The sequence below is a fragment of the Urocampus carinirostris genome, chromosome 14, assembly GCF_059441175.1.
Source record: "Urocampus carinirostris isolate Australia breed hairy pipefish chromosome 14, RoL_Ucar_1.0, whole genome shotgun sequence".
Lineage (NCBI taxonomy): Eukaryota > Metazoa > Chordata > Actinopteri > Syngnathiformes > Syngnathidae > Urocampus > Urocampus carinirostris.
In genome coordinates this window covers 17,102,260-17,127,088 of record NC_142362.1, presented here as the reverse complement: position 1 = coordinate 17,127,088, position 24,829 = coordinate 17,102,260, and the positions used below count along the sequence as shown (strand labels likewise).

At 39.1% G+C, this 24,829-nt stretch overlaps 1 protein-coding gene across 4 annotated transcripts in view; it reads left to right on the top strand.

Moving 5' to 3' along the window:
• LOC148352814 (plakophilin-4-like) overlaps positions 1 to 24,829 on the top strand; it is a 121,705-nt gene that overhangs the window by 29,387 nt on the left and 67,489 nt on the right. For 3 of the 4 annotated variants that reach the window (XM_088352395.1, XM_088352396.1, XM_088352394.1), the window contains exon 2: positions 8,266 to 8,399. In XM_088352395.1, coding sequence (XP_088208521.1) covers positions 8,271 to 8,399 — 129 coding nt within the window. In that variant the 5' untranslated portion in view covers positions 8,266 to 8,270. Of the gene's footprint in view, positions 1 to 8,265; positions 8,400 to 10,668; positions 11,045 to 24,829 lie in introns of those variants that run through there. The other variant, XM_088352397.1, reaches the window with a different exon arrangement.

Genomic DNA, 24,829 nt, shown 5'->3' with positions numbered 1-24,829 from the left:
TTTAATTACGATTAAATTATAATGAATAGTACGTATATATTGTGCCCTGCAACTGACTGGCAACCAGTTCAGGGTGTCCCCTGTCCACTGCCCACTGCCCGATGATTGCTGGGATGGGCTCCAGCACCCCCGCGACCCTACTGAGGATAAGCGGTGCAGCTAATGAGATGAGATGAGATGTACACATTGCTTAAACATGACACCCTATCTAACTTTTTCTAATCACCATTTTTATTGCATTTCGGCACTCTTGGGCTTCCAAGGTACTGCCGAAATGCAATCAACAAAATAGACTTTGTATGTAATAATTGAGAGCATTTTCTACTGCCTTTTGAGATAAGTTTGCATAATAATGAAGAAATGATACGGCAATGCTATCAGGAATAGCCACTGAAGAGTCGCCTGCTGTTGTTTTGGGCGCCCTATTTGCTCCGCATGACCACCATCTTTTACATGAAGGCAGGTAGGTTACCTCAGACGTAAAAAATGCCCCCAAAAAGCTGACTCAGTACTTTTGGTTTTGTCGACTCAGCATTTTCCCCAGAAAGACATTCCACTCTTCTTGACCAGAATGACATTGAATGTCATCACCACATTTTACAGGCAGTTAAGTAAGTTACCCTAGATGTGAAAAATGCAAAAAAAGCTGACCTCAGCATTTAGTGTGTGGTCGTGCAGCCCTTTGAGACTTCTTGTAATTATGGGCTTTACAAATAAATACGATTTGACTTATTAGCAGTCTAACAGCAAGTCAAGTCATCCAGTATTTTCTTTTCTTGTTGCATTTGTTTTTTTCAAAAGGGTGGATTTCTTATCTATTGACGCTTTTAGTCAAAAGCGGCAACGCATTGGCTTCATTTATAAGTGAAAGCAAGACAATGTTCTAGTTTCAATTTATTTGTAAATCTGAATGTGCCTTACCGAACACCAACCTCAAGTTTTTTTTAAACGGGTAAAGAAAAACTCACATAACTAATGGGGTGATAGCTTTTCTATTTTAAACTTCCCACTGTGTTTTTTTTCCATTTACCGTGTGTCAGAGTAGACGCGCGTTCAAATTGAAATTTCCCAGCTGCTTTCTGTTCCGTTTCATGGATTTGAATTGCTGCAGTTGAAGTGAGAAGGAGAGAAGGTGGGAATTTGTAAGGAGGTGTGTTGCAATGCCATGAATGAGTAGGAAAGGAATTTGGGAGGGCCCTCAGGAGTATCCTTGCGGATACATGTCGGTCGTGTCAACCATTAAACGCCAGCACTGGCACCTGACTCCAGTCGGCTCAGACGACTTGAAATGTTGCCATGTTGACACACTCCCAGAATACCCTGGGTTTTTTTCTCACCTAAATAGCCGCGGGACCTCCGAGTGTATTTTCTACAAACCCCCTCCCTTTATCGCTCGCCTAAAACAAACGTCTCATGTCTTGACTGTAAACAAACCTTGCGCCTACAAAGTGACTGTCGGTCAGATTTGAATTATCTCATCTGTGTGAGCGTGTCTTGTAAAGCACTGGATTGTTTAAAACTGGCGAGCGTACGCGCATGTTAAGGATACGACCTCTTAATCCTTTTAAGTAAGCGCTGTCTGCACCCGAATGGACTTACTCGGTAGTTGTCTTCTGGGCAGCAAGCCATCACAATAGACTTGGCCCCCGGGATACAACATTAATGTTTTGAGGTTGGGATCGCAAAATGAAATTGCTGAATAGCAAGGGGGCAGAAACCTAGGGGAATTCATTCGAACCCCTGGTATCCCAGATAAAAACACTAAATTAGCAAAATAGTATAAAGTGAGTACTCCTTAATGTGTGTATACAGTATGTGCATATGTGATATGTTTATAGTTATGTGGACACTCAGAAGAAGGAGAGACATCAATGGATTTTAAATTTGCAAAGAAAAAGTCCCAAACCTCATTAGAAATTACAACTGGTTCCAAACCCGCCCCTTTTAAGCTTTTTCTTTTTATCAAATCTCCTCAATTACAAAAGCAGATCTGCCATAAAGGGTGTGGTTATCAAAGAACTGCAACATAATGGGCCAATCGTGACATTGGTGTAAACAGTGGCCCAGAGAGCACAACATTTCTGTGCATTTAAGAATAAATAGAAAATAGTGCTTTGAACAGAAACTGTATTTCCCCTAATCTATGTGCATTGCATTACAATACCTGCTAGCTTACCACAACGATACAGCAGTGTTTCCATATCAATAAGTGGAATTGAGAAATAAATTATCTAAAAAAAAGTCCATTAAGGTTATGATGTTTCATATATTATTTTATAACATATTATCTATGTGTGATGACATTTTTTCAATGCAACTGTAATGTTTATGACTTAATAAATCAATTAATTTAGGGTTATGTTACACGAAGGAATAGATACGTTTATTGCAATTTGTTACATTTATTTGTTACATCAGTCTCCTTGAGGACAGCCGTTATGCTGATGTGGCCCTCGGTAAAAATGAGTTTGACACCTTAAGGCAATGCAAATTAGCGTGGGTAACAATTTGCATGCCTTCTTTAAATTTCTTGATTAACCTAAGCTTCGTTTCCATGGTTATCCTTTTATTGCCTCTCTCTTTAGCATCACTGCAGGCTTTGGGACACATAGCTTATAACCATAATAGTATTTATATCTGTCTTTAGTGGTCTTTCAAAACGGAAACAACAAAACCCAAGCCTGCTTCACAAAAGGGAAATACATTTATATTGTATTGTATTATGTTATATTATACTATATGAGCGAGTGGGTGCTTGTTGTTTTTGAGTTTTTCTTTGCTTTTATGTAGGTTTTAGATCAGGAGATGGTGTAATAATAATCTGTGGTTTGCAATAGTCTGTGGTCTGTGCAGCCCTTTGAGACTCTTTGTGATTAAGGGCTATACAAATAAACATGACTTGACTTGACTTTTATGTGTTTTAGGTCTTTACCAAGTAAACACGATTCAGAACTAAATGAAGAGAGAGAGGCATTGTGGGAGGTAGTTGAGGCAAATTGCAAATCGGCATTTTCATCACTCAAACCAGTAGCAGACGAGCATTTATGTGACGTTGACCAATAGCAAAAACTACTGGCAGAACTAGCCCACCTTGGGGGGTGCTCAAGCACTCCCTAAATTAAACCCGAGCACCCTTAAAAAATATAGCATTTTCTGAAAATCTCTTTTCCCTAATAAATGACAGGATAGACTAGGCTTGAATATGATAAAAAAACTCCACTGTCTTGAAATGGTTTTGTCTATTTCATTCTTAGCACCGCACTCAAACAAAAAGTTACAAATTGATACTGATTATTATTGTTATATGATTCATTATTATATGATTATTATGCTGAATTCTTATCCTCTTGATAATAAAACAGATTATGTTTGAGAAAACAAAGGTGCTATTCTAGTGTAAATCGGGACTTGCTTACTGCAATTCATGTATGCAATCCTACTTCTGAAATGTTTTCATCTGTGCCTCAGTTGTCAACACTGGCAGTGCATTGTGGAATTGAATTTGAGTCCGCAGAAGTGGTGGTTGCAAAAAACTTTCTAAAGAGCAAGAAGTCTGGTGCCATTAAAGACACACCATTCGTGTAAAATCTCATTGATATTTCAATGCTTCAAACTTTGTGGGCAGTTATTCATATTTGCCTAACAATTCCAATAATAAGCTGTAGCTGCTAAAGGTCTCTTAGCGCAGTATGCTGGCTCCATGCCGGGCTTGAAAGGACCACTGGTCAAAACAGACTCCAGCGTCTGGCCTTGACGGCAATTAAAAAAGATGTGCTTGACCAAGTGCAACAGCAAAAAGTTATTGATAGGTTTGCAACCCTCAAGATCAGGCAACACAGCCTAATCTGTAAAGTGTAGTGTGGAATTATAAAGTGTTGAATGGAATGTATCATTGTCAAATGAGTTCCATGCTTCTTCTGTATCTGTATGTTTGTGCATGTGTGTTATGTTAGAAATGAATGAGCGTAGTAAGTGTTACTGCTAACCGCAAAGTCTAATAGGAAATGGCACTCCTGAGCAGTCTTGAATGATCCTAAATCACTTTAAGTGAAATGAAAAAATAATAATCAGCCAGAAGGTCTGTGTGCTCAGCCCCCCTAAATGCTTGAACCTAAAATCGCCCCAGGCAGGAAGGCATCTTAGCGACAAAATTGCACATTGATTTTTTGTAAAGTTTCTGGCATCACAAAGTAATTTGTTGTTTGTGTCGTACAATGGGGAAAATGTATAGTTCGGGCGCAGAAACAGGTCTACTGTATTTTGTTTCTTAAGATAAAATAAAGAAGGCATCCTTTAAACAAGGAAAATGGACCCAAATTTGGGAATACTGCTATAAAGAGGAAGCCACAAAAACAAATTCCACACTATAAAGTAAAAACGTAGGGCCGGGACGCCATATCCCCGGGATCTCCTTTTTATTTGTCTGGATTTCATATACAGTACCTACCAAACCTGGCATTTATTAGCAGTGTGTGGACACCTCATATCTGCAACATCCAATCTGTATTTATGCACAAATATGTCGACAGGCTACCTGGAAATTGACAAGCAAGCCGAGCTCTGTGTGAAAAAGCACGAGCCCTGATTTTGTCTCTAAATCTTTGGTCTAAGTTGCTCGGAGATGACAGCCGCAGTGCATCTATCTGGCAGTAAAAGTACTCGTAAAACATGTTTCTCTGAAGAAATGTATGCTTTTGTCTGCTTCTGCCAAAAATGTCATCGTAGGTGACCTGCGTTTGCGGTTTTGACAATGAATCCTAATAAATATGCACCGACTCGGAACGTTCTTTAGTCCACTGGCTTGTCTGTTTCGGGCAATGCAGGGAATATTTTTATTTCAAGATAAAGAACATAATCCTTAAAGCGGAAGCTGGATCAAGTATTGCCTGAGAAACATTTTTATGTTTGGGTGCTACTCGTCTAAAGACAATATTTTGTCTTTGGAAAATATGAGTTTAAAAGAAGTATTCACCTTTTATCCATCTCTGAGGGGGGACATTTTGAGACTAACATCAAAGCCAGTGAAGCTTGAACCAATGACCAATCATGAGTCTGCTTTAGAAGAAAGGTTGATTGTGATTGGTTACTAGAAAAAAATTCTGGACTAATCAGCATTCTAAACATGGCTAAAATAGCCGGATTTTGCGTCTTAAATCATACTTTATAAACAAAATATTATTTAAAATATTGCCCATACTGGTCTTGTTGGTGTTTTCAGGTTTAATAGAATAAACTAAAAGAAAATTGAAAAGTGAATTGTCTATATTGTCATTAAAACAACGTGAGAGTTGTTTACAAGATTAGAGATGGCACTCCAGGATAAACATGTATTAAAGACTTGAAAGAGAAAATTAAGTAAATGCTATTTTCTTTCATAATAATGCAATCAAAAATAGTGCATTATAACAAATTATGTTATGTGGCAGATAATTCTAATTTGGGGATTTGGTTTCATCTACTGAGATAAAATCTGGCATCAGTGGTATTACTCATTTAATTTGGATTATCATTTTTAATAGTATTACTCTATTTATTCCAAATATTTTGTAGAAAAATTGGAAACATAATACTAAAATCGCGCCAGATTATTTGCCAACCTAACAAGAAAAATGTTCTTGAAAAATAATGATGTTCCTTATTTAAGTAGATTTCTTTCTTAGATTTAGTATGGGTTAATAATTTTGGTAACACATGAAAATGCTAAACTATTTTGATTAGTATTATTTCTTATTTGAACAGAAAAGAGATGTTAAAGAAATAGAGCTAGAAACTGTTAAAACTAAAGTTTTACAAAAAATATAAGCAAATGTAGGTGGATTTTTTTAAAAGTGTGTTTTATAGGAAACAATGCAGTACTTATTCCTCGTCACTGCTACCACAAATAATGATTCCTGTTCCAAAGGTCACAAATAAGGAGCCTGCGGTAACAAGGTAGCCCCCTAAGAACACCTGATTAGCCCTGGATCTGAAAATACCAGTGATGGCTCCTTGTGATTTCCTAGGAAATGTGATTTGTAGCTGGCACAATGTTTTAGTAGTTGACTGAGCCTACTTAAACTGTCCTTCTAATAATTGCAGCCTGTTAATAACATTATAATAACACAGTAACAAAATAGTAATAACATGATTGCTAATTTAGAAATGGTTATAAAATAGGTAGCCCATTGGGCTTATCAGTAACAAAAAAGCTCTTAGCTTCAAATAGTTAGTAATTCTGTCCTATTGGTTGTCATTTATTCTGAATATGCATTGCAAGTACTGGAAGGCTTCCTAATTATTGTTAAACAAATTCTCAAAACTAAAACATGTGGAAATAGAAAAAAAATAGGAAGCTATATAATACAGAAAACAAAGGTAGAGACAACAAAATACATATTCAGAAAGGACTGTGCAGAAGCTACTCAAAACACTTTGATGAGAACGTCAAGTTGGGTTACGTTGTAGCTGGTCGTGACAATTTAATCCCTATAAAAATTGAGCTCGAGTCAACAACTAATTTTGGGTTTTTTTATTGTCATGTGCCTAAAAAAGTGTGCCAGGGCTCCAGTAAGGTTGAGAAACTCTTCTTTACGGAGTTTAATAAATCATTATTTATGTTTTATGTTGTGGTATCAAAGCCATACGGCTTTGATTTGCACAGCTAGACTCGAGTCTGATGAATCTTGCAAGCATATGGCGCGTATGTGTGTGGGTGTTGATTTGTGAATCGTTGTTTTTGTTGGGTGCGTGGCTGTTGATGATTACTTACTAAGCGAATCAGGAAAAGGCGTACATTAGGGATCGACCGATATGGATTTTTCAGGGCCGATACAATACCGATTATTAGTATTAAGAGGAGATTTTGAACCGATATTTATGAACCGATTTTCGCTTGCTGTAAAAGCTTAAAAATTGGCGTAAGAAAATTGTTATAACGCAAAACTAAGACAAATAATATTTGTTATAAATTCAAATAATACTTAAATAGCTCTTTGAAACCATTCACAGTAAATTTATTGAATGTCAATACAATTAACATGACAAATGTTTCACTTAAACCAAAAAACTAACAGTGCAGGAAAAAAATGAGGTTTAGCAGTAACACTTCTAAAGGTGTTAGATTATTAAAATAGGTCACTGAGTATTTGGTCTTCATTACAGGAGTTTCCAGCTATATTAAGTTTATTATTTAATAATCACAGCACTCCTGTTTTAGAGCCAGATGGACAAACTTATGTTATTGTCAAGACCAGAACGGAGACAGGACCCACTTGCTTTACGTTTCTCTCAGTTTTATTGGAAGAAAGGAAAGGGTTGCCCTCACGATCTAGTGATCGCTGGGCGCGGGAAGCAGGTCGCTCCAAACGCGTAAGCGGGACTTCCGTGGCGAGCGAGGGGGGTGTTGGGAACAGAAAAACGGGTCTGTAGCCGGGACAGGAGAGCAAAAACGTGGTCGGGGTCAGAAGCGAGTCGTAAGCCAGGAAAGGAGAGTGGACGTGGTCGGGGACAAAAAAGGTCGAAAGCCGGGAGAGTAGACGTAGTCAGGATCAAAAACGGGTCGAAGCCGGGTGACAGACAGGAGCAAAAACAGGTTGGAGTCAGGGTCGAAAAGGTTTGCCTAGTGTGAACTAAGGTTCGCAGACGGACTGACATCAGGGGACAGATAGGAGTAGGTTTAAATAGGGACAGAGAGCCAATCAGAGTCTGAGGCAGTTGGTGCCAAAGGAGCGGGCACAGGTGAAGCAAATTGGTAATTATGACAGTTATGGTAACATCTAATCACTGAGCCTTCCACTTAACCTTTCTTTTTATGCTCTCCCTCAATTACAAACACATGCACTTGATTGACTAACAAATGCTATGATTAGAGCTAATATTGCAGTCTACAACCTGAACGTACTTCCCTAAAACAATTTAACTGCACTTCTTATCTCCTAATCACACACACATTTTCTAACACGGACTCAATATACTCAAAAATCTCAATATTATCAGGGCTCACAGGCATTTTCAGGACTCAGGAGTTAGCAGTTGGTCACTCCGCTTTAACCTTATTTTTCCTGCTTTAGTGGCTCCACCCCCGGTAGCTGGGTGTATGGCGTCCGAGACAAAGAGAGGGAAAGAGAGGTTTTGCTGCATCTGAGCCTAAATTATCGGCCAGTCAAAAAAATAAAAATGCAAATATCTATCAAATTCCCAAATATCGGTGCTGAGAATTGTCCAGCCCAGCATTGGGTTGACCTCTTACGTACATTATATCATGTTTTTGTTTTTTGCCGTTTCCAGGAGGAATGCCAGTCCCCGAGCAGAGCCCAGTAATGGAGGAGGGGCTTTTGCTACAATCCCGTAACCGTTCGACTGGCCGCTGCCCCGAGCCCAACAACACAGCCAACAATATCCTCGCATCGGTGAAAGAACAGGTAGATGGTGTTATCGCTCATGAAACTCAGTCCGTGGCACCTTTTACAGCAAGGGTCACCAACTTTTTTGAAGTCAAGAGCTGCGTTCTTGTTAATGATTAGTAAAAAGGGGCACTAGTTTGTCAGGCATTTCTAGAATGACAACTTACTGAACTGAATTCAATTGATTAGACATGGCACTCCAGGGTGAACATCTAAAAAAGACAAAAAAACTGTTGGGATAAATAGGCAAAAATAATGCTTAGAGACTGACCGAAGTTATAATACTAGTGAAAAAGAACAGTGTATCATAACCATAGTGCAATGAAAAGAAGTGCAATAACATTTGATAGCAAAAATCTCTAAATAAGTCTCTAGGTATATATTTACACAGTTTTGTGAAATAACATTTAGCAGCAACAAAAGAACAAAAACAAAAAAAGACAATAAGTAGCAAGATATAGGGGGGCAGTAGCTCAGGAAGTAAAGTGTCCTTTTGGGATCAAGAGGTCACAGGTTCAATTTCCGCCTCCTCCTAGTTATATGTCAAAGTGTCCTTGGGCAAGACACTGAATCCCTAATGCCTCCTATCAGGAGATAGTTGCCTTGCATGGCTGACGCTGATATCGTTGTGTGACTGTGTGTGAATGGATAAGTGTGAAGCACATTGCAAAGCTCCTTAGGAGATCTTCATTGACTTGAAAAGCGCTATATAAATGCAGACCATTTACATTTATTCACATTTACATATGTTTTCACAGCTTTGTGCTATCGCTTATGGTTGTGATGACCTTGGGGAAAAAGCTGTCTCTGAGCCTGTTTGCCCTTGTTATAAGGGACCTGTAATATAATGTTAATTTTATGTTATCATTATGTGATTCACGTTCACGGTGCTCCACTTCCTGTCTTGGGTTAGTACAGCCTGGCGGCACCCATTTTCTCCAGGCCGGTTTTTCGGGTAGGGGTTTGCTCCCCTAAATAAAACAGATAGTAGTTCTGGTTGCTTTGGTTAACAGAAGCAAGAAGCCTTCTCATCTGATTCAGATACAGCACCTTCATCATCTGGTAGCTGTTGTTTTTTGATGCAAAGTGCCATCCGGCTCTTCATAGATAACCCGGACCTCGGCATTGATGTGGCAATACTGACATTAGATCCTAAATCACTAGAGAAAAAAACAATTTTGTTATGAAATTTTGAGTATAACATTGTACAAAATGAATTGTGGCCTTCATATTTTTGGTAGGTCCGTGTTATGTCCTTTTAATTACTAGAAGTCACGTAAAAATAGGCTAATAACCACTGAAACATTTGCCTTGTATATAGGCACTGAGAAATGTTTATTGCCGCCATGTTTGTCAGGTCCCTATGCACTGTGACACAGTGGCACTGACCTTCAATTGCACCTGACAACACAGTGGTCAAATATTACACACTGTGGCTTTAGTGTGAGGCTTTCTGCCATTACTTGGCATATTCTTCAGGTTTTTGCTCTTATCTTGAACAATTATTTTAATTGATAATGTTAGAAAAACTCACAAAAAACAACTAAAAAGTTAGGACAGATCTGGGTCTATTTTGCTTGTTTGTAGAATACTTTTTACCCAGGAAAACAAATACACTATACATTTTAAATACTTTATGACTTCAATGACAAATTGATTTGCGGACGCTAAAATTTACAAAATTCAAACTTTGCAATGTTTGTGTGTATTACTGTACGAGTTACGTCTCTAAGTTGCCCGTCTTCTATTGGTCGATATCATATCAAATGTGGGCCTGCTTTTGGTTGGTGTCACGGCATTATGAAAATGCTTATATGCTATTGGCTGAACTCCCTCCCACAATGCCTTTCTCTTTTTTCATTTAGTTTAGAATATCGTAAATAAAAACATGATAATAAGGGAAACAAAGCTTGCATTTGTCAAGGGATTTGAAGCAGCAACGCACATCATAACCTATCAGCACAATTGTTAAGAACAAAAAAGAGATTTAAGCAACAAAGTCTTTTCATGGCATGACAACCTTGTTAGGGTATACTTCAAAAAAGCAGGATGCTCTGCCAATCGGGTGAGAACTGATTTTTCTAGTGCACAAAAATAGAACTGAGCATTTCTAAATTGCCAATCCACTGTTGTTTAGTATGGTTCATGTCACTCTTGGCATCCAACGCAGTCTGCAACTCTTGAGTTCGCCCTAGTAGGACTGTTGACTTCTCCGCTGTTTATTAACAAAGACTGCACAGACGTAACATCAAGCACTTCCTGGAAGAAAGTGTTCTTTGTTTGCCCGAGGAAGGAAAGGAAGAAGTCAGCACCTGTCGATGTCACTTCCTTCCCAAGAGGATCTTCTCGAGTAGCTAGTCCGGTCCGGACAGATAACTCACCAGCCGGAGCGTTGTGGTTTTTCATTGACCGGTGGATTAAGAGACCTGAGGGGGATTCATCCAGGAGAGCGTAAAAACTACCGTGAGGTGGAAAGACAGATGAGAGGGCGGGTGAGAGTGCAAAGGGAGGAAATGGGATCCGGGACTAGTGGGTGTAATTCTTCCCTTTCGCTTCGGCTTGAGGTTTTCCTTTGATTGTTAAGGTTTTCGAGGAAGCTCAAAGTAACGTAAGCATGAAGCAAACGACATGAGGGTTGAGAGCTAAGAATGTCAGAAAACTCGGTAAGTTGATTTTGTCTCCTTTATCAACTGGTATCTTTCAATGCACTTATTGTTGATCTACTTTTGCTTTTTGCACGTTTGACTGTAGGAAATGTCCCGCTCATATAAATGCAGCGGGCAGACTTTGCCCTCATGTCCAAAAAAGGGCAGTGCAGACTGACATTTTATGGAAGCGTTTTCCCTGCTGGCTCTATTGCACTTGATCCCAAACTGAAATTTGTATAGAGTTTCGTAAAATTCATAAAGAATGCCTGGCTACTAATTTTATTGGAAAATGGCTATAAAAAAAAAAACTTAAAATCCTATTAGTAGAAACGTCCCTCATTTTAAAGAGACATTGTGTATTATTTGACCGCTAGGTGTCGCTGTATTTCATGTTGACGGTGTCTGTGTATTGCAACATCCATTGCAGCCTGGTCATCCTGGAAGGGGGTTTACATCGCGTGCGTTACTTTCTCAAGATCTTTTTCAGTTTCCTTTTGTTGAGGTCTTGAGTTTTTCCCTGCCCTCATGTAGGTTTTAGATCAAATGGATGGTGTAATTATAGTCTGTAATCTGACTAGTGCAATCGAAAATGAGTGGTGATAAGCACAATGAAGAATGCAAATTACGGAGACTCAAAGTGAACAATTGGTGCCTGTGTCATGATGACTCATGACTTTTATCTGTGCCCGCTCGTTTGGCACCAGCCGCTTCGGGCTTCACGATTGGTTCCCCGTCCTACTTAAGCTCATTTGTTTCACTCCTGTGTGGTCAGTCCGTCAGCAAACCTCTGTTTTCACAAGGCAAGCATTTTTTGACTCTTACTCCCGTCCGTCCCGTTTTGTCACCCGTTTACCACTCGTCCGTTCCTGATTTCCCCGTTTTTTGACCCCGACCACGTTTTGATTTCCCGTCCTGGCTAACGACCTGTTTTTCTGTCTAACAACGCCACGATCTCCCACTCCGAAAGATCCACTTCCGCATTCGGAACACGGTCCGGTACCGTTAGCGGCTTGCTTCCCGCGTCCAGCGAGCACTGGATTGCTGGCACTGCCTTTCCTCTATATCTCAATAAACTTGTGAGAAACGTTACGCGATTGGGTCTACCTTTGTTCTGGACGTGACAGCCTGCCTACTAATTTTTTGGGCAAATGGCCATAAACTATAAAAAAAATTGGTAGAAAATATTTCTCATTTTAGAGTGTGTGTTATTTGACCACTAGATATCGCTGAAGGGTATAGTGCAAAAGAGATCTAAAAAGCACAAGGAAGAATACAGTGACCATGAGGCATGGTTTTACTTCTCTTTCTTTTTCTATTTTTTTTTGCAATTATGTCAGCTCCCTCTAGGGGAGCCTCATGGTTTTTAAAATAAATGCAAATTTCTCGACCAACGTCTATTTTTTAAATCAACATTTATATGATAATTAATGTATTTTTCTTCATTTTTAAGATCCAAATTGTTTTTTAATGAACTAAAGGTACGTTTTTTTACCACTAGAAATTTCTAAATAATAAACACTGTTAAGTGAAATTATACTTATCGTAATTGATTTAATCATGTTAATCTGGTTAAATAAGAAACCCCATGCTTAAAATAATATAAATTGAGTCATCTATCAGATGGTAGATCGATATATTTTTTTTTAAATCTCGGCAAAAAGGATTCATTAAAATGAGCTAAATTATCTAAAATATGCTGGATGAATTAGTGTCTCTAAATTTAAGATTAATTTTCTTGTTGTATTTAAAAACCAAGATTAAATAACTTAACATTTTCAAAAGTCTATGCTCCAAATGAACAAAATATAATGCCTATGGTGTGAGAATTACATTTTCTTGCAGGATACAGTTGTTATCCTAAGATAATACCACATAAAAAAACAATATAGAATAAGTACTACTTATATGTTAGATACATGTATGATTTTAATTTAGTTTTGATGTAATGTGACTTGAACTGGTGCAGTGGATTTAGTGGGTGGATGCAGAGGGTTGTGGAGATGGCTGAATATAATTAAAATTGATTTTAAACGTCATATTGCAAGTATTGGCATACCTTTAGAATACTTTTTTGTTTATTGCCTCATCATTCCCCAATCTATGATTGGTTATGGTCATACTACTTAGCGAGAGTAACAATGCCTTTGCCTTCTTTGTATTTCTTGATAATCTCAAGCTTCATTTCCCTAATTATTAACTTCTTGCTTCTCCCTTTAGCATCCTGCACGTCTTTGGACATTTAGCTCAACGAATTACATTTTTTAACACGAGATTCTAAACTGAAAAAAGAGAGAGATAGAGCGGATCGTGGGAGAGAGTTAAGTCAATAGCATAATTACATCTTCATGATGCTATGATACAAACTAATAGTAGACTAGCATTTCATATGATGTTTACCAATAACGAACATATACAGACGCTGCCCTACAGACGATCGTTTGTAAGTTGAATTTGTTCGTAAGTTGCTTCAGTGCTATATTTTGCATGGAATGTATGTTTAAGGCTTGTATAAGTAACCTGTATTGTTTTGTACTAAACAACAAACGTTTAATAAAATAATATTGCTCTTTAAAGATAAATAAAGTTAAGTTTAACTTACTTTTAGAAGATGGGCTTCAAGAGTTAGGCAACGTCCTCCTCTGTGGTAATAAGTGGACGAAAAAAAAGCGATCCAACCGTTTTCTCAACCACATCAGGCTTTCTTATTCCACTTTCATTTCAAAAGAAACAGCTCGCCTATTCTTTACACCAACCATATGTTTACATACAAACTAGGAAGAGGAAGCTGATTTTTTCTTCGGGGTGGATGCTGGTTGACCTCTCACAGCGCCATCACACGCCAATAGTGGCGGAAAGAAGCACTAAAGTAATGTCCTGTACTTGGAAAAATGTACACAAAATACAAAATATAAATTATAGCATTGTCCCGATATTTTTAGACATCCCGAAAAAATGTTCATACTTGCTGTTTTTCATAAGTCGAATGGTCGCAAGTAGGGAAGCGTCTGTATCTTAATATATGCGTGAAACACAGGTGAAATTATATTTTGTATATTTAAATATTATGTTGTATTGTGTGCAAAATGCTGTAAAAGATGCCCAAAAAACATAATCTACATTGTAAAACATTGTAAGGTGAGGACTTCGTATGCCAGGGCTGTACTTTATGCTGGAGTTCATGTTTTTCAGACCTGCATATATAGATATTTTTAAAGCGTAGGACATAAAGTATTTTGTCATCACAATTTCCTGGCCCAACTGTTCCAAGGAAGATATTACCCTTCCTCCGGCAATAATCTCCTACCTTGCTATAGTGTAAGTGAATAAGCCGCCTAATTACAATTGACTGGCCATTTTTCTCCACTCTTCTGGTTCTTATCTGCCGGCGTGACAAAGGCGAGGGTGGGAAATCTTCAGCCGTGAGCATTGTGGCCTCGATTATAGGCATCAAAATGGGAGCCCGCCCGGCCGGCTCCAGGCAATTACCCTGCGAGCGGGTAGTGCCGGGATACAGGTGAAGGAGAGCGAGCTGGAAAGACAAAACGCTTGGATGCGGAGGCAGGGACAAAGAGAGCGAAGGACAAAAAAGAGAGAGCGGGGGCTTGATGGAGAACGGCGACGTCAGATAGGCTGTCACCTCTGAAGCGCTCTCTAAATGCATTGTGGCAGGCGGGCTGTCAGTGTAGAGTGAAGCTGAAAAGAAGGCGAGAGGAGACAATCTGCTCCCTTCGTGACAAGATGCCGTAGGACCGGCGCTCGGGGCCTGGCACGGCTCACTCTGTTCAACTCCAACTGTTAATTTTCATGAATATCGCTGTCATCGATGTAATTATAATTAACTCCATTATCACAATCCCGGAAGAAAGCAAGAGTGAGGGATAATGGACATCCTCATATTTTTCTCATGTTTTACTTTGTGGATTTTTAGAAATATTTTTTAGTATTGCACTTTAGAGGTATCACCGTATTTATTTAAGCATAACGGGCATTTTTTTACCTTTAAAAGAACTCAAAGTTTGTGTGCACATTACAAAGTTTTACAGTATTTGTGCAAGGATTTTTCGCCCCAAAATATCTCTAACCAAAATTACAAAACATTGTATGCAACAGGAATCAAACCCAGGTCGTGGGAGTTACCGCGAGACCATCATGGATATAGATGACATATGAATAGGCATTATATTGTATCAGACACCTTTTAATCATGGTACCAGAGACAAATGTTAGAGAATGAAGAAAACAAAAACGAATCCTAAAAGATATAAAAATAAACGCAAAAAAAAGCACAACGAGGGAAAAAACTGAAATCAGACTTACAGGACAATAAATCAAATCAAATGTATCCGTAAAGCACTTTTCAGGCAATACATTAACACTTTCTTGTGCGAAGTTTGCATGTACTACCCTGCTTGCTTGGGTTTCCTGTGGGCACTCCAGTTTCCTCCCACATTCCAAAAACATGCATGTCAGGTCCAAATATACCCTAGGTATGAATGAGCGAGTTAGTTGTCTGTCCCTGTGTGCCTTGGAACCGGCTGGCAACCAGTCCAGGGTGTCCCCTGGCCACTGCCCGAAGATAGGTGGGATGGGCGCTGCAGATAATGGATGGGATGGTCTTGACGCTCTTTGCAGGACTCCCAACGTCACGATGGGATAGTGTGCACTCTTATTTGCATTCATATACTTGGTGGCTCATAAATCACATGATACAACGGACCGGTGATCGAATTAGTTTTTGATCATTGATTTTAATCAATTTTCTCGATTAGTTGTTGCTTCCCTAAGTACAATGCATATTTTTAGAGTCATGCCAAATATGTTATGTCAGGATCTTGCATTCCATTTCCCGGAAAGAGGGCACTAATTTGGGGGATACTTCTTTCTTTCTTTGTTCCTGGTTTGCACATTTTTATGTTATCAGGAGAAAAATAAAGTTAATCGAATTCTTGGAAAAAAATTATTGAAAATATATTGGTTAGTTTTCATTGTTAAGAGAAGAGAAAGAACATTTTTCACAAATGTATTAATTTATTCATCCTTGCTATGTCCATAGGGCATTCTCTTATTATAAAACAATTGTATCATCTGTATATAGTGTGAGTCTATTCAGCTTGTTTGACAGCAGCTGGCTTGCTGGCTGTCCTCATTTTCGACCGCTGCAATCTTCTCTGTAGGTAATATCCAGCTTTATTATGAATTTTAATAAATAGGCAAATATGAGGCTAGGCTTTAAGCTGCCATTCAGGGAATCCACTCACACCTTTGTCTTATTGTTCACAAAACATCAAAATAAAGGTTTTGTAGTTATCAATATGCTTTGAGACTAAATGCGTTGGATGGCACCCAAACACTTTTCATAGATTTCATAGAAATGAGCACTCATGTTAACATTTGCTAAGAAAAGCCTTCAAATCAATCTACACATCAGCGGCTCCTGTGTAATGGTGCTCACGATGTGCTTTTATGTGCAATTATGTGCGCCGCGGTGAAAATGCAAATGAGATTAGTGAGAATGCGACAACCTCTGCACTTTTGCTACATTTACATTTCAATCTGCTCTTTTTGACAGCTGTGGACTGCCACAGCACTCCTAATACAAGTGTTTGACCCATATTTTAGGAGACATACCACTTTTGTTAGATTATGATTTTGAAATAGTCAACAACAAACCGCACGCAAAAAGGACTACGTTTACATGAGTGCGATAATTCCATTGGAAACGGAATACTGGATTTCTGGAGCAACCTGAATCAATCAGGCTGGGAGACAAATAGTTAGAAAGACTTACACTACATATGGATGGATACAAAAGTGGTATTTGAAAAAAAAATGAAAATGTCTTAAATAAATCAATCAGTACAATGATACATTTTTAGCAAGTAAACTGAGGTTTGCATATATTTATTGGATCTGCACTACAATTCCCATAAAATATCCTGAATATCCCATACTAAAATGCGTATAGATTGCAATAGGAATACTCACAGTTGGTCTAAGACCTTAATCGGATTATTGTGCCCGTTTATATGGCTTTAAGTGATCGTAATCCTAGCAATGTTTCATGGTTGGCGCCTGCGGTATGTCCCCTTCTTCAAGAGATGGCAGCATTTCCCCATTTTCGAGTCTCCCTATCCTCTCCCAGGTGCTCCCAAACAGCCATTTAACCACCCTCTGCTATAAATACTCCGGTCTCCCACACCATGTTGTTAGATCGTCATGTAACTAATCTCAAGTGATTCCCTCTCCAAGACCACAATCTCATCATTCCAAGACATTCTTCTCCGGGTATTTTCCTCAAGACCTTCTTTAAAACTTTTTCTCAAGACTTCCCCCCCAAGACCTCCTCCTCAAGTTTCTCTCCCAAGATTTTCCTCCTGGGCAGTCCCGGTTCCACTCTCTCTTCTCAGTAGTGAGTCCACATTTTAATATTGAATACATTCCCCCATGTTGGGGTTTAATGGCATCCTAATTTTTTCGTCTCTTTGTGTCCTGACAAATACGTGACACAATTTTTCATTTTCTGTCATCCAGTGCAACAGAAACCGATTTTTTTAATGCAAATTTAACACAGTTTTGGCAAAACATGCTAATCATAGAATGTGGCAATTTGCTTAAATGCTACAAATAACTTTGTTTGTAACATTTGTCCAAGAATCAGTGCCAAGTAATTATTCAAATTCAATTCATAAAAGCCTGCTATAGATTTTTTTTTATCAAAGTTCGTAAATGACAATTTCATCGAATTAACTCATTTTTTTGTATGGTTATTTAGTTTTTTATTTTTATTTTATTTTTTTTACCTCCCCTCACTTAATCCAAAAGGACAAGTGTCAATATGGGGGCTTTAAAGATCGATTATTTTTTTTGTTTTAAATCATTTTAAATAAACAATAACTTCATAAAAACATACAGTGAGAATCTTGTCGAATAGATTGCTAAGTAATTTAACATTTCTATTGACACTTATTACTTGAATTAGAAAGAAAAAGGAAAGAAAGGAAAAAGAAGAATAAAAGGACAAGGAAAAAAAGACAAAACGGGTGGAAAAACAATGAGAAAAAAGGGGTGGTAAGAAAGGAACGGAGGAAAATAAAGAAACAACAAAAAAAGGGGGAAACAGAGAAAAAAAACGAAGAAAAGAAAAGAAAAAAGAAAAAAAAAGAGTACAAAAAACAACGAGGAAAAAGCGAAAGGTAAAAGTTTATTTTTAGGGTCAAACGTTTTTTTTAACCATGAGGAGGCGCTAGATAAATCACACTGTCCCTTTAAAAACAGTTATACATTTGAGTAATATTTATAACATATTTCACGAAACCCTATTTTCAAAATGAATACCTAAATGACACAATCGCTTATCATTAAAATATATTTTTATTTCAGTTTTTTTTTTTATGTAATTCATTGAAATTCTACACATTTGAGTTTTTCCTTGCCTTCATGTAGGTTTTAGATCAGGGGATGCTGTAATAATCTGTTGTTTGTTACATACTGTGGTCTCTGCAGCTCTTTGAGACTCTTTGTGATAAAAGGGCGTCACAAATAAACACGACTTGACTTGTTGCTCCTTCTGATTTGCTTGGCATGGCCACTAGGGGGCAGTATGAAACACACATACTATATACATCGGAGAAAATGTCATAGCTTTTTTTTGTAATTTTAAACATTTCACCGCAGTGAATAAAGAAAACGATTTTTTAGTTCCTTTATTCCTCTGAAAGACTCTCAAGGCAACCACAAACCTTTCTATGGTCTGTTTTGTTAAAAAAGCTTTAATGCATTTATCGACGTCAAAGCAATTGCTTTCCTCCAGGCTCTTTTTTTATTTTTGACTTTATCAGACACTTTTTTCACAAATCTGACCGCATTAATTATCTTTTGCCGTTGTTTCGTTTCATAATGTTAAAGGTCATTTAGCACAAAAAAGTTTAGTCGGTGTTCAGTTGATCAAAAACATAACTGCAGGTGTTTTTTTCTGAATTCCATTATTGAGTGTGTGTTTTTTTAGTGTTTTTTGCACTCAATTTTCCATGTTATATCACAAATTTGCTAGTTTTTGTTTTGTTTTCATAAAATCGTGATTATATCCCATTCCCCCAAATATTTATAGTAATTGGCCTAATTGGTAATCCCTGGCTACTTTGCGCCTTGTACTTTGTGGCATTTTCCATATATTTGTATATATGTATAGTGTACTACAGGAAAGAGGTCTAAATATAGTGGAAGCTAGAGCTCTTGTTGGTGATAGGAATGTGTGGAGAGGTGTTGTAAAAGGATAGTGGTATGTTTGGACGTGTTCTAAGGGATGGACAGGGCACCTGTATAATGCGGCCGGGGTAAACCAGTGAAAGTTGTCGGGCCCTGCTGTTGAACAGAAGAGTGTGTTGTGTCACCCTGACCTGAGTGACATGGCCGCTTTCTTGTGTCCCGTTTCATCTGGAGGGACAAAAGCATGACCAGCTTGGGTGCCGAGGTGCTTAACTTGTTTGGGTGCTTGGGCATTTGGTTTGACCAGGGTCCCAAAATTTGTGTGTGTGTTTTTTGCTACTTTTTCCCTTTTTTATTTGCTTTGTTTTTGTATGTGTTTGAATTGCTGTCGGTCACCCCTCTCAAGGGATATGACCAAGGTAGATAGAATGTATATCACAGTGGCCAGCAAAGTGCATTTTCTGCCATGGCAACTCTTTTTTTGCCATTTGGTTGAATTGCACTCAAGATGATTATCCCTGAATGCTTGCAAGGACTGGTAGAGTGCACTTTTGACATCATGGCGTCTTTTTGGGGTTCTTTTTGCTTAGAATAATAATCTGTGGTCTGTGCAGCCCTTTGAGACTCAATGAAATGCACATATGCGGCCACGAGCCATGATCCCCAATCCCATATTGCTGTGAGAGATGACTAGCAGAAGTCATTTTTTCCTGCTTAGAATAATAATGCATGGTTGTGAGCGCGATACATTATCTCTGGTCGACTATTGTTGAGAGTTTCGGCCAAGAGAGCAATTTTGTGTCATGCATGGCGGCTCTTTTTTGCATTCTTTTATCCTAAAATGAATGTCCCCCTTTTAGCCACAATCCATTACCCTGTGGTCAACTATTGCTACTTTCCAGGGCTACCTCACAGATTTTCGCATTATTGCAAGACATTGACCACAAAAAAGAAGGCATTACAATAGTTCAATAAACATCAAAAATAATAACTGCAACTTTCCTTTATCAATATTATTATGTAATTGGCTTTGACCAGCAGTATAGCTGGAACTCTTCGTTAGTTTAGGTGGCAGTCCTTTTTGTGCCTCAAACTGAAGATATATATTGAAATTTGGCTATTTGGTATCAGGATGATTTTTGAGACAATATTAGATCATGAGACCGTTATCCCCCAACATTGAAAGGTAGTCTATTGTTTATAAATCCAGGTTGTTCTAGATTTAGCACCATTTCATGCTAAAGCAGTCAGTAACCACATTAGCAAATACCATGAATTGCTTTGCACTAGACACTAGTATCACTTGATTACTTGATGCTTAATAAGTTAGATGCTAATTCTAGTGTTACTGACCTTAACTACTAATTGTTAGCATAGTTGAGAGCCTCCAATTGTAGTGTTTTTGCGTGTTAAATCAGGCACATTTTGAGAAATATTTGCACTACTGATCTGATGACATGTCTTTTTTGTCATGTCCAGCATGGTCGCCGTGGCGACCGGCTGGCCCCGCCCCTTTGGCACCGGCTGTAGCAGATTTTCTAATTTGCGTGTGTGCTTCTTAAGGGCGGGTTTTGGGGATTGCCGGTTGCGGGTTCATTGCATTACTTTGCATTATTCTGTTCTGTTTGACTTGAGGAAACCTGTACTTGCCCGTTCTGACTAAAAGCCTGTTTTGTGAGTATTCCTAGTCTGAGTTCCTGTTTGCCTGTAAGCGTTTTTTTTTTTTTGTCCCTGAGTGTTGGACGACTTTTATTTCCTTAATAAAGGTAACTGATCGTTAACGCGAATGAGTTCTCCCTTCCTGCCTCCTGTCTCCGATCTGGTCCGGTCCCGTGACATTTTTGTAAAACATAACAAGAAAATTGTGAGGAACTTTGTAATTAGTTGCAATTTTTTTGCGATCATGATAGAGAATATTAATTTGATTTGAAAAAGTGATATATTTGCCATATCTCTACCCTTGTAAACAATAGTTAAGCTGGTAGCTTAAAAAAGATAGTCGTGCAAGAAACAAAATGCAATTGTGATATTATGGTGACTATAATAAACTGCTTGACGCTCATTTCCTCAGTCATTTCAACACTCTGAAGAATAACGACTGCATTGTTTTTGTCATAATGGCTTCTGAAATAATTATTCTGTCACATCCATCACATTTTCCATAAACTGTGACTGGATCCAGACTTGGTCATACCAGTTAATTAAAAACAATATAACAGAAAGAAATGAGGCCGTAATAGCTATTGTCTGATTTCACGGTATGCCTCAGTGAACAGCACCGGAATACAAAGGGAATCGACTCATTTGGATGTTGCCGACATATTTATTTCTTTAAATGCGTGACATTTAAGGTTGCGGAGACCTTTGGATTGTGCTGAATCAGCAGGAAAAGGGGACTGGAGGCGTGTTGTAGCTGCCATGACGATGAAGCCGGTCCGGCGCGTACCGTCATCTGTTTTTTTTTCCGGGGGTGCAGGATCTGAATAAGCGCTAGTAACTCGAGTTAATCTGGCAAATAAAAGCATTTTAGGGAGGCATGTTGGTTCAGGACAGCTAAAATATTCAACAATGTAAGCATTGCATTTTGTTTAATGTTCCTTTCCCATGATATTACAAAGTTTAATAACAGTGTTATTACTATGTTATTACTATGACCAAATATTTGGCAGAGGTGTAGAGATTATGGATAACAGTGGAACGGTGTGGCATGTAAATCAGTTGTTGTTGACACAGCGCTTGTGGCTGAATCTGAGGAAACATTGAGAAGGTTGGTAATGGAGTTTGAAAGAGTGTGTGATAGGCGTAAGTTATGTGTGAATGTTGGGAAGACTAAGTTGATGAAGTGTTCACGTGATGGAGTGGGCATGGCGTTAGAAATAAGGTTGCATGGACAGGTTCTAGAAGAAGTTGAAAGCTTTAGGCACTTGGGTTATGATGTGGCTGCAGTTGGTGAAATGGAGTGCGAGGTATTGCACAGAGTGAATCAAGGAAGCAAGATTTTGGGTGCTCTGAGGAGAGTGATGAGCAATATGAGTATGGATGTTAAGAGGGGACTGTATGAGAGTGTGACTGTGCCGACTGTGTTGTATGGTGCAGAGACTTGGAGCCTGAATGCAGATTTGAGAAGGAAATGCAAAGTTTTTGAGATGAAGTGTTTGAGTAGTATGTTAGGAGTGACAAGATTGGATAGTTTGAGAAATGAAATTGTGAGAGACAGAACTGGAGTAGTGGTGGAACTGAGCAAGCGTGTGGATAAGAGAGTACTCGGTTGGTTTTGACACATGGAGAGCATGGATGAGGAGCGAATGTTGATCTACAGAGCTAAATGGAAGGAGACCAAGAAGAAGGCCACGATTGACGTGGATGGATGGTGTTATGAGTGCACTGCAGGAAAGAGGTCTAAATATAGTGGAAGCCAGAGCTCTTGTTGGTGATTGGAATGAGTGGAGAGGTGGTGTAAAATGATAGTTGGATGTTTGGACGAGTTCTAAGGGATGGGCAGGGCACTTCTATGATGCGACAGGGGTAAACCAGTGAAAGCTGTCGGGCCCTACTATTGAACAGAAGAGCGTGTTGTGTCACCATGACCCGAGTTGTCACGGTTGCCTTGGCGCCCAATTGGTCCCCGCCGTGTGGCGCCAGGTTCTGTCACGGTTGCCACGGCACCCAATGGGTCCCGCCCATTGACACCAGCTGAAATGTGTTAACAGGTTGCTGCCGGATTACTTAAACGCTGTCTTGTGAGCGGCCTGGTGTCAGAGCGTCTGCAAAACTCCTGCTAGACTCTGTTGAGATATGCCAAGTCCTGTGAATCTCCGTTTTTTCCTGTGTTCTGATGCCAGGGATCAGAATTTTCCGCGGATTCGCGGATTTCCGCTGTTTTTAAACCCCAAAGGCATTCCAACTTTTTCACTTTTTCTCTTGCGTAGCAAACAAATTCAAAATCCGACTGTCTCACTCTTTCCTTTATTGCTCTGGCGCACCCTGGCGGCCGTTAGCTCCGCCCTGGTTTATTCCTGGATGCTGGCTATTTCAGCTGAAAATGAAAATCTCCATTCTGATCCCTGTGATGCTGTTTTATTTTCGGCCCGATCTGTTTGTTTTTGACCATTTCCGGTCAAGCTACTTCCGGGACTCTCGATCTTCGGATCGATTGTGCAGTCATTCGTCTTCTCCCCAATAAACTGTGAGTAACGTTACGCGATTGGGTTCTTATCCCTGTTTCCTGTCCTGGTTCCTGAGACGAGTGACATGGCCGCTTTCTTGTGTCCCGTTCATCTGGAGGGACGAAAGCTTGACCAACTTAGGTGCCGAGGTCCTGAACTTGTTTGAGTGTCTGGGCATTTGGGTTGGCCACGGCCATTTGTTTTTGTATGTGTTTGTCTTGCTGTCTGTCACGCCTCTTGAGGGTTATGACCATGGTAGATGATAGATTACTACAACCCAGTTTAAAATTACAAATACATCTCAACAAGTTTAAAAACAGTTTCATGCAAACAACCGGTTTTCTGCCGGTAACATCATCCAGATCCAGCACAACTCTCACAATTGCCTCTGGAATTGTTTAGTTTACTTTCTTTGTTTCTTTTTCTTTTTTTTTTGCAGAGATAAATCCCACTTCACAAAGTTCCAATGAAAAACAACAGTTGATGCAATTTTACACGATAGATAATCACGATTTTATTTCTTAAATATTCTATTTTTCAATCGCATCTTTGCAATGCTAAAAATCACCTCAATCCCCACTACCCTCCCTTCCGTCTTTCAAGCCTTCTAAGCTCCTGGGGAGCTATGATTGTGGAGCAACCACATCCTGCAGCCCAGCTCCGCTTATCTACCGAGGAGGATAGCGATAAGAGCCGAGGAAGGCGTATTGCAGCGCTTAAGGTTGGAGGTTCATTTTTATTTATTTATTTTTTTCATTATGGAGAGGGGGCCCCAAGAACACCGGAAAGTAGGTGTGGAAAAGTAACTCACTCCATAGCATCAAGTGACCCTTTTGAGTCTCTTTACATAAAACAGCTTCTGTCTGTGTCGGGCCTTAAAATGTTACCGACTTTGGAAACTTCATACGTGAGAGGACATCGTCATTTGTTCATGTAGCGATGGAGTGCGAGGAATATTTATTGAGAAGTCGGCTCATTTGCAACTGAGGGTATCCGTGTGACAAGGAATTTGAAAACGAAGGAAAGAAAGGTCTCCATGATGATCGGTAATTAGACAGATGCAGAGTTCAGCGTGGCTGCCGTGGTAACAGAGCCATCAAGGTTGGATGTCACGTATGTCAACAGTGCTTAAAGGGAAAGTTTCTATTTTGAAGGCCTCCTACTAAATAAAACTAAATTATTTGATAATAATTGTACGGATTTGTATCGTAAGCAAGAATACATGAGCTATTATCTAAACATGCATTTATACTGTCAAGACCAGAACAGGAAGAGGACCCAGATGCGTAATGTTTACTCACAAGTTTATTGAGATATAGAGGAAAACACACGCCAGCGATCGGGTGCTCGCTTGACGAGGGAAGAAAGTCGCTCACGGGATCGGAGCATGTTCGGAATGCGAAAGTGGATTTCCTGGAGCGGGAGATCG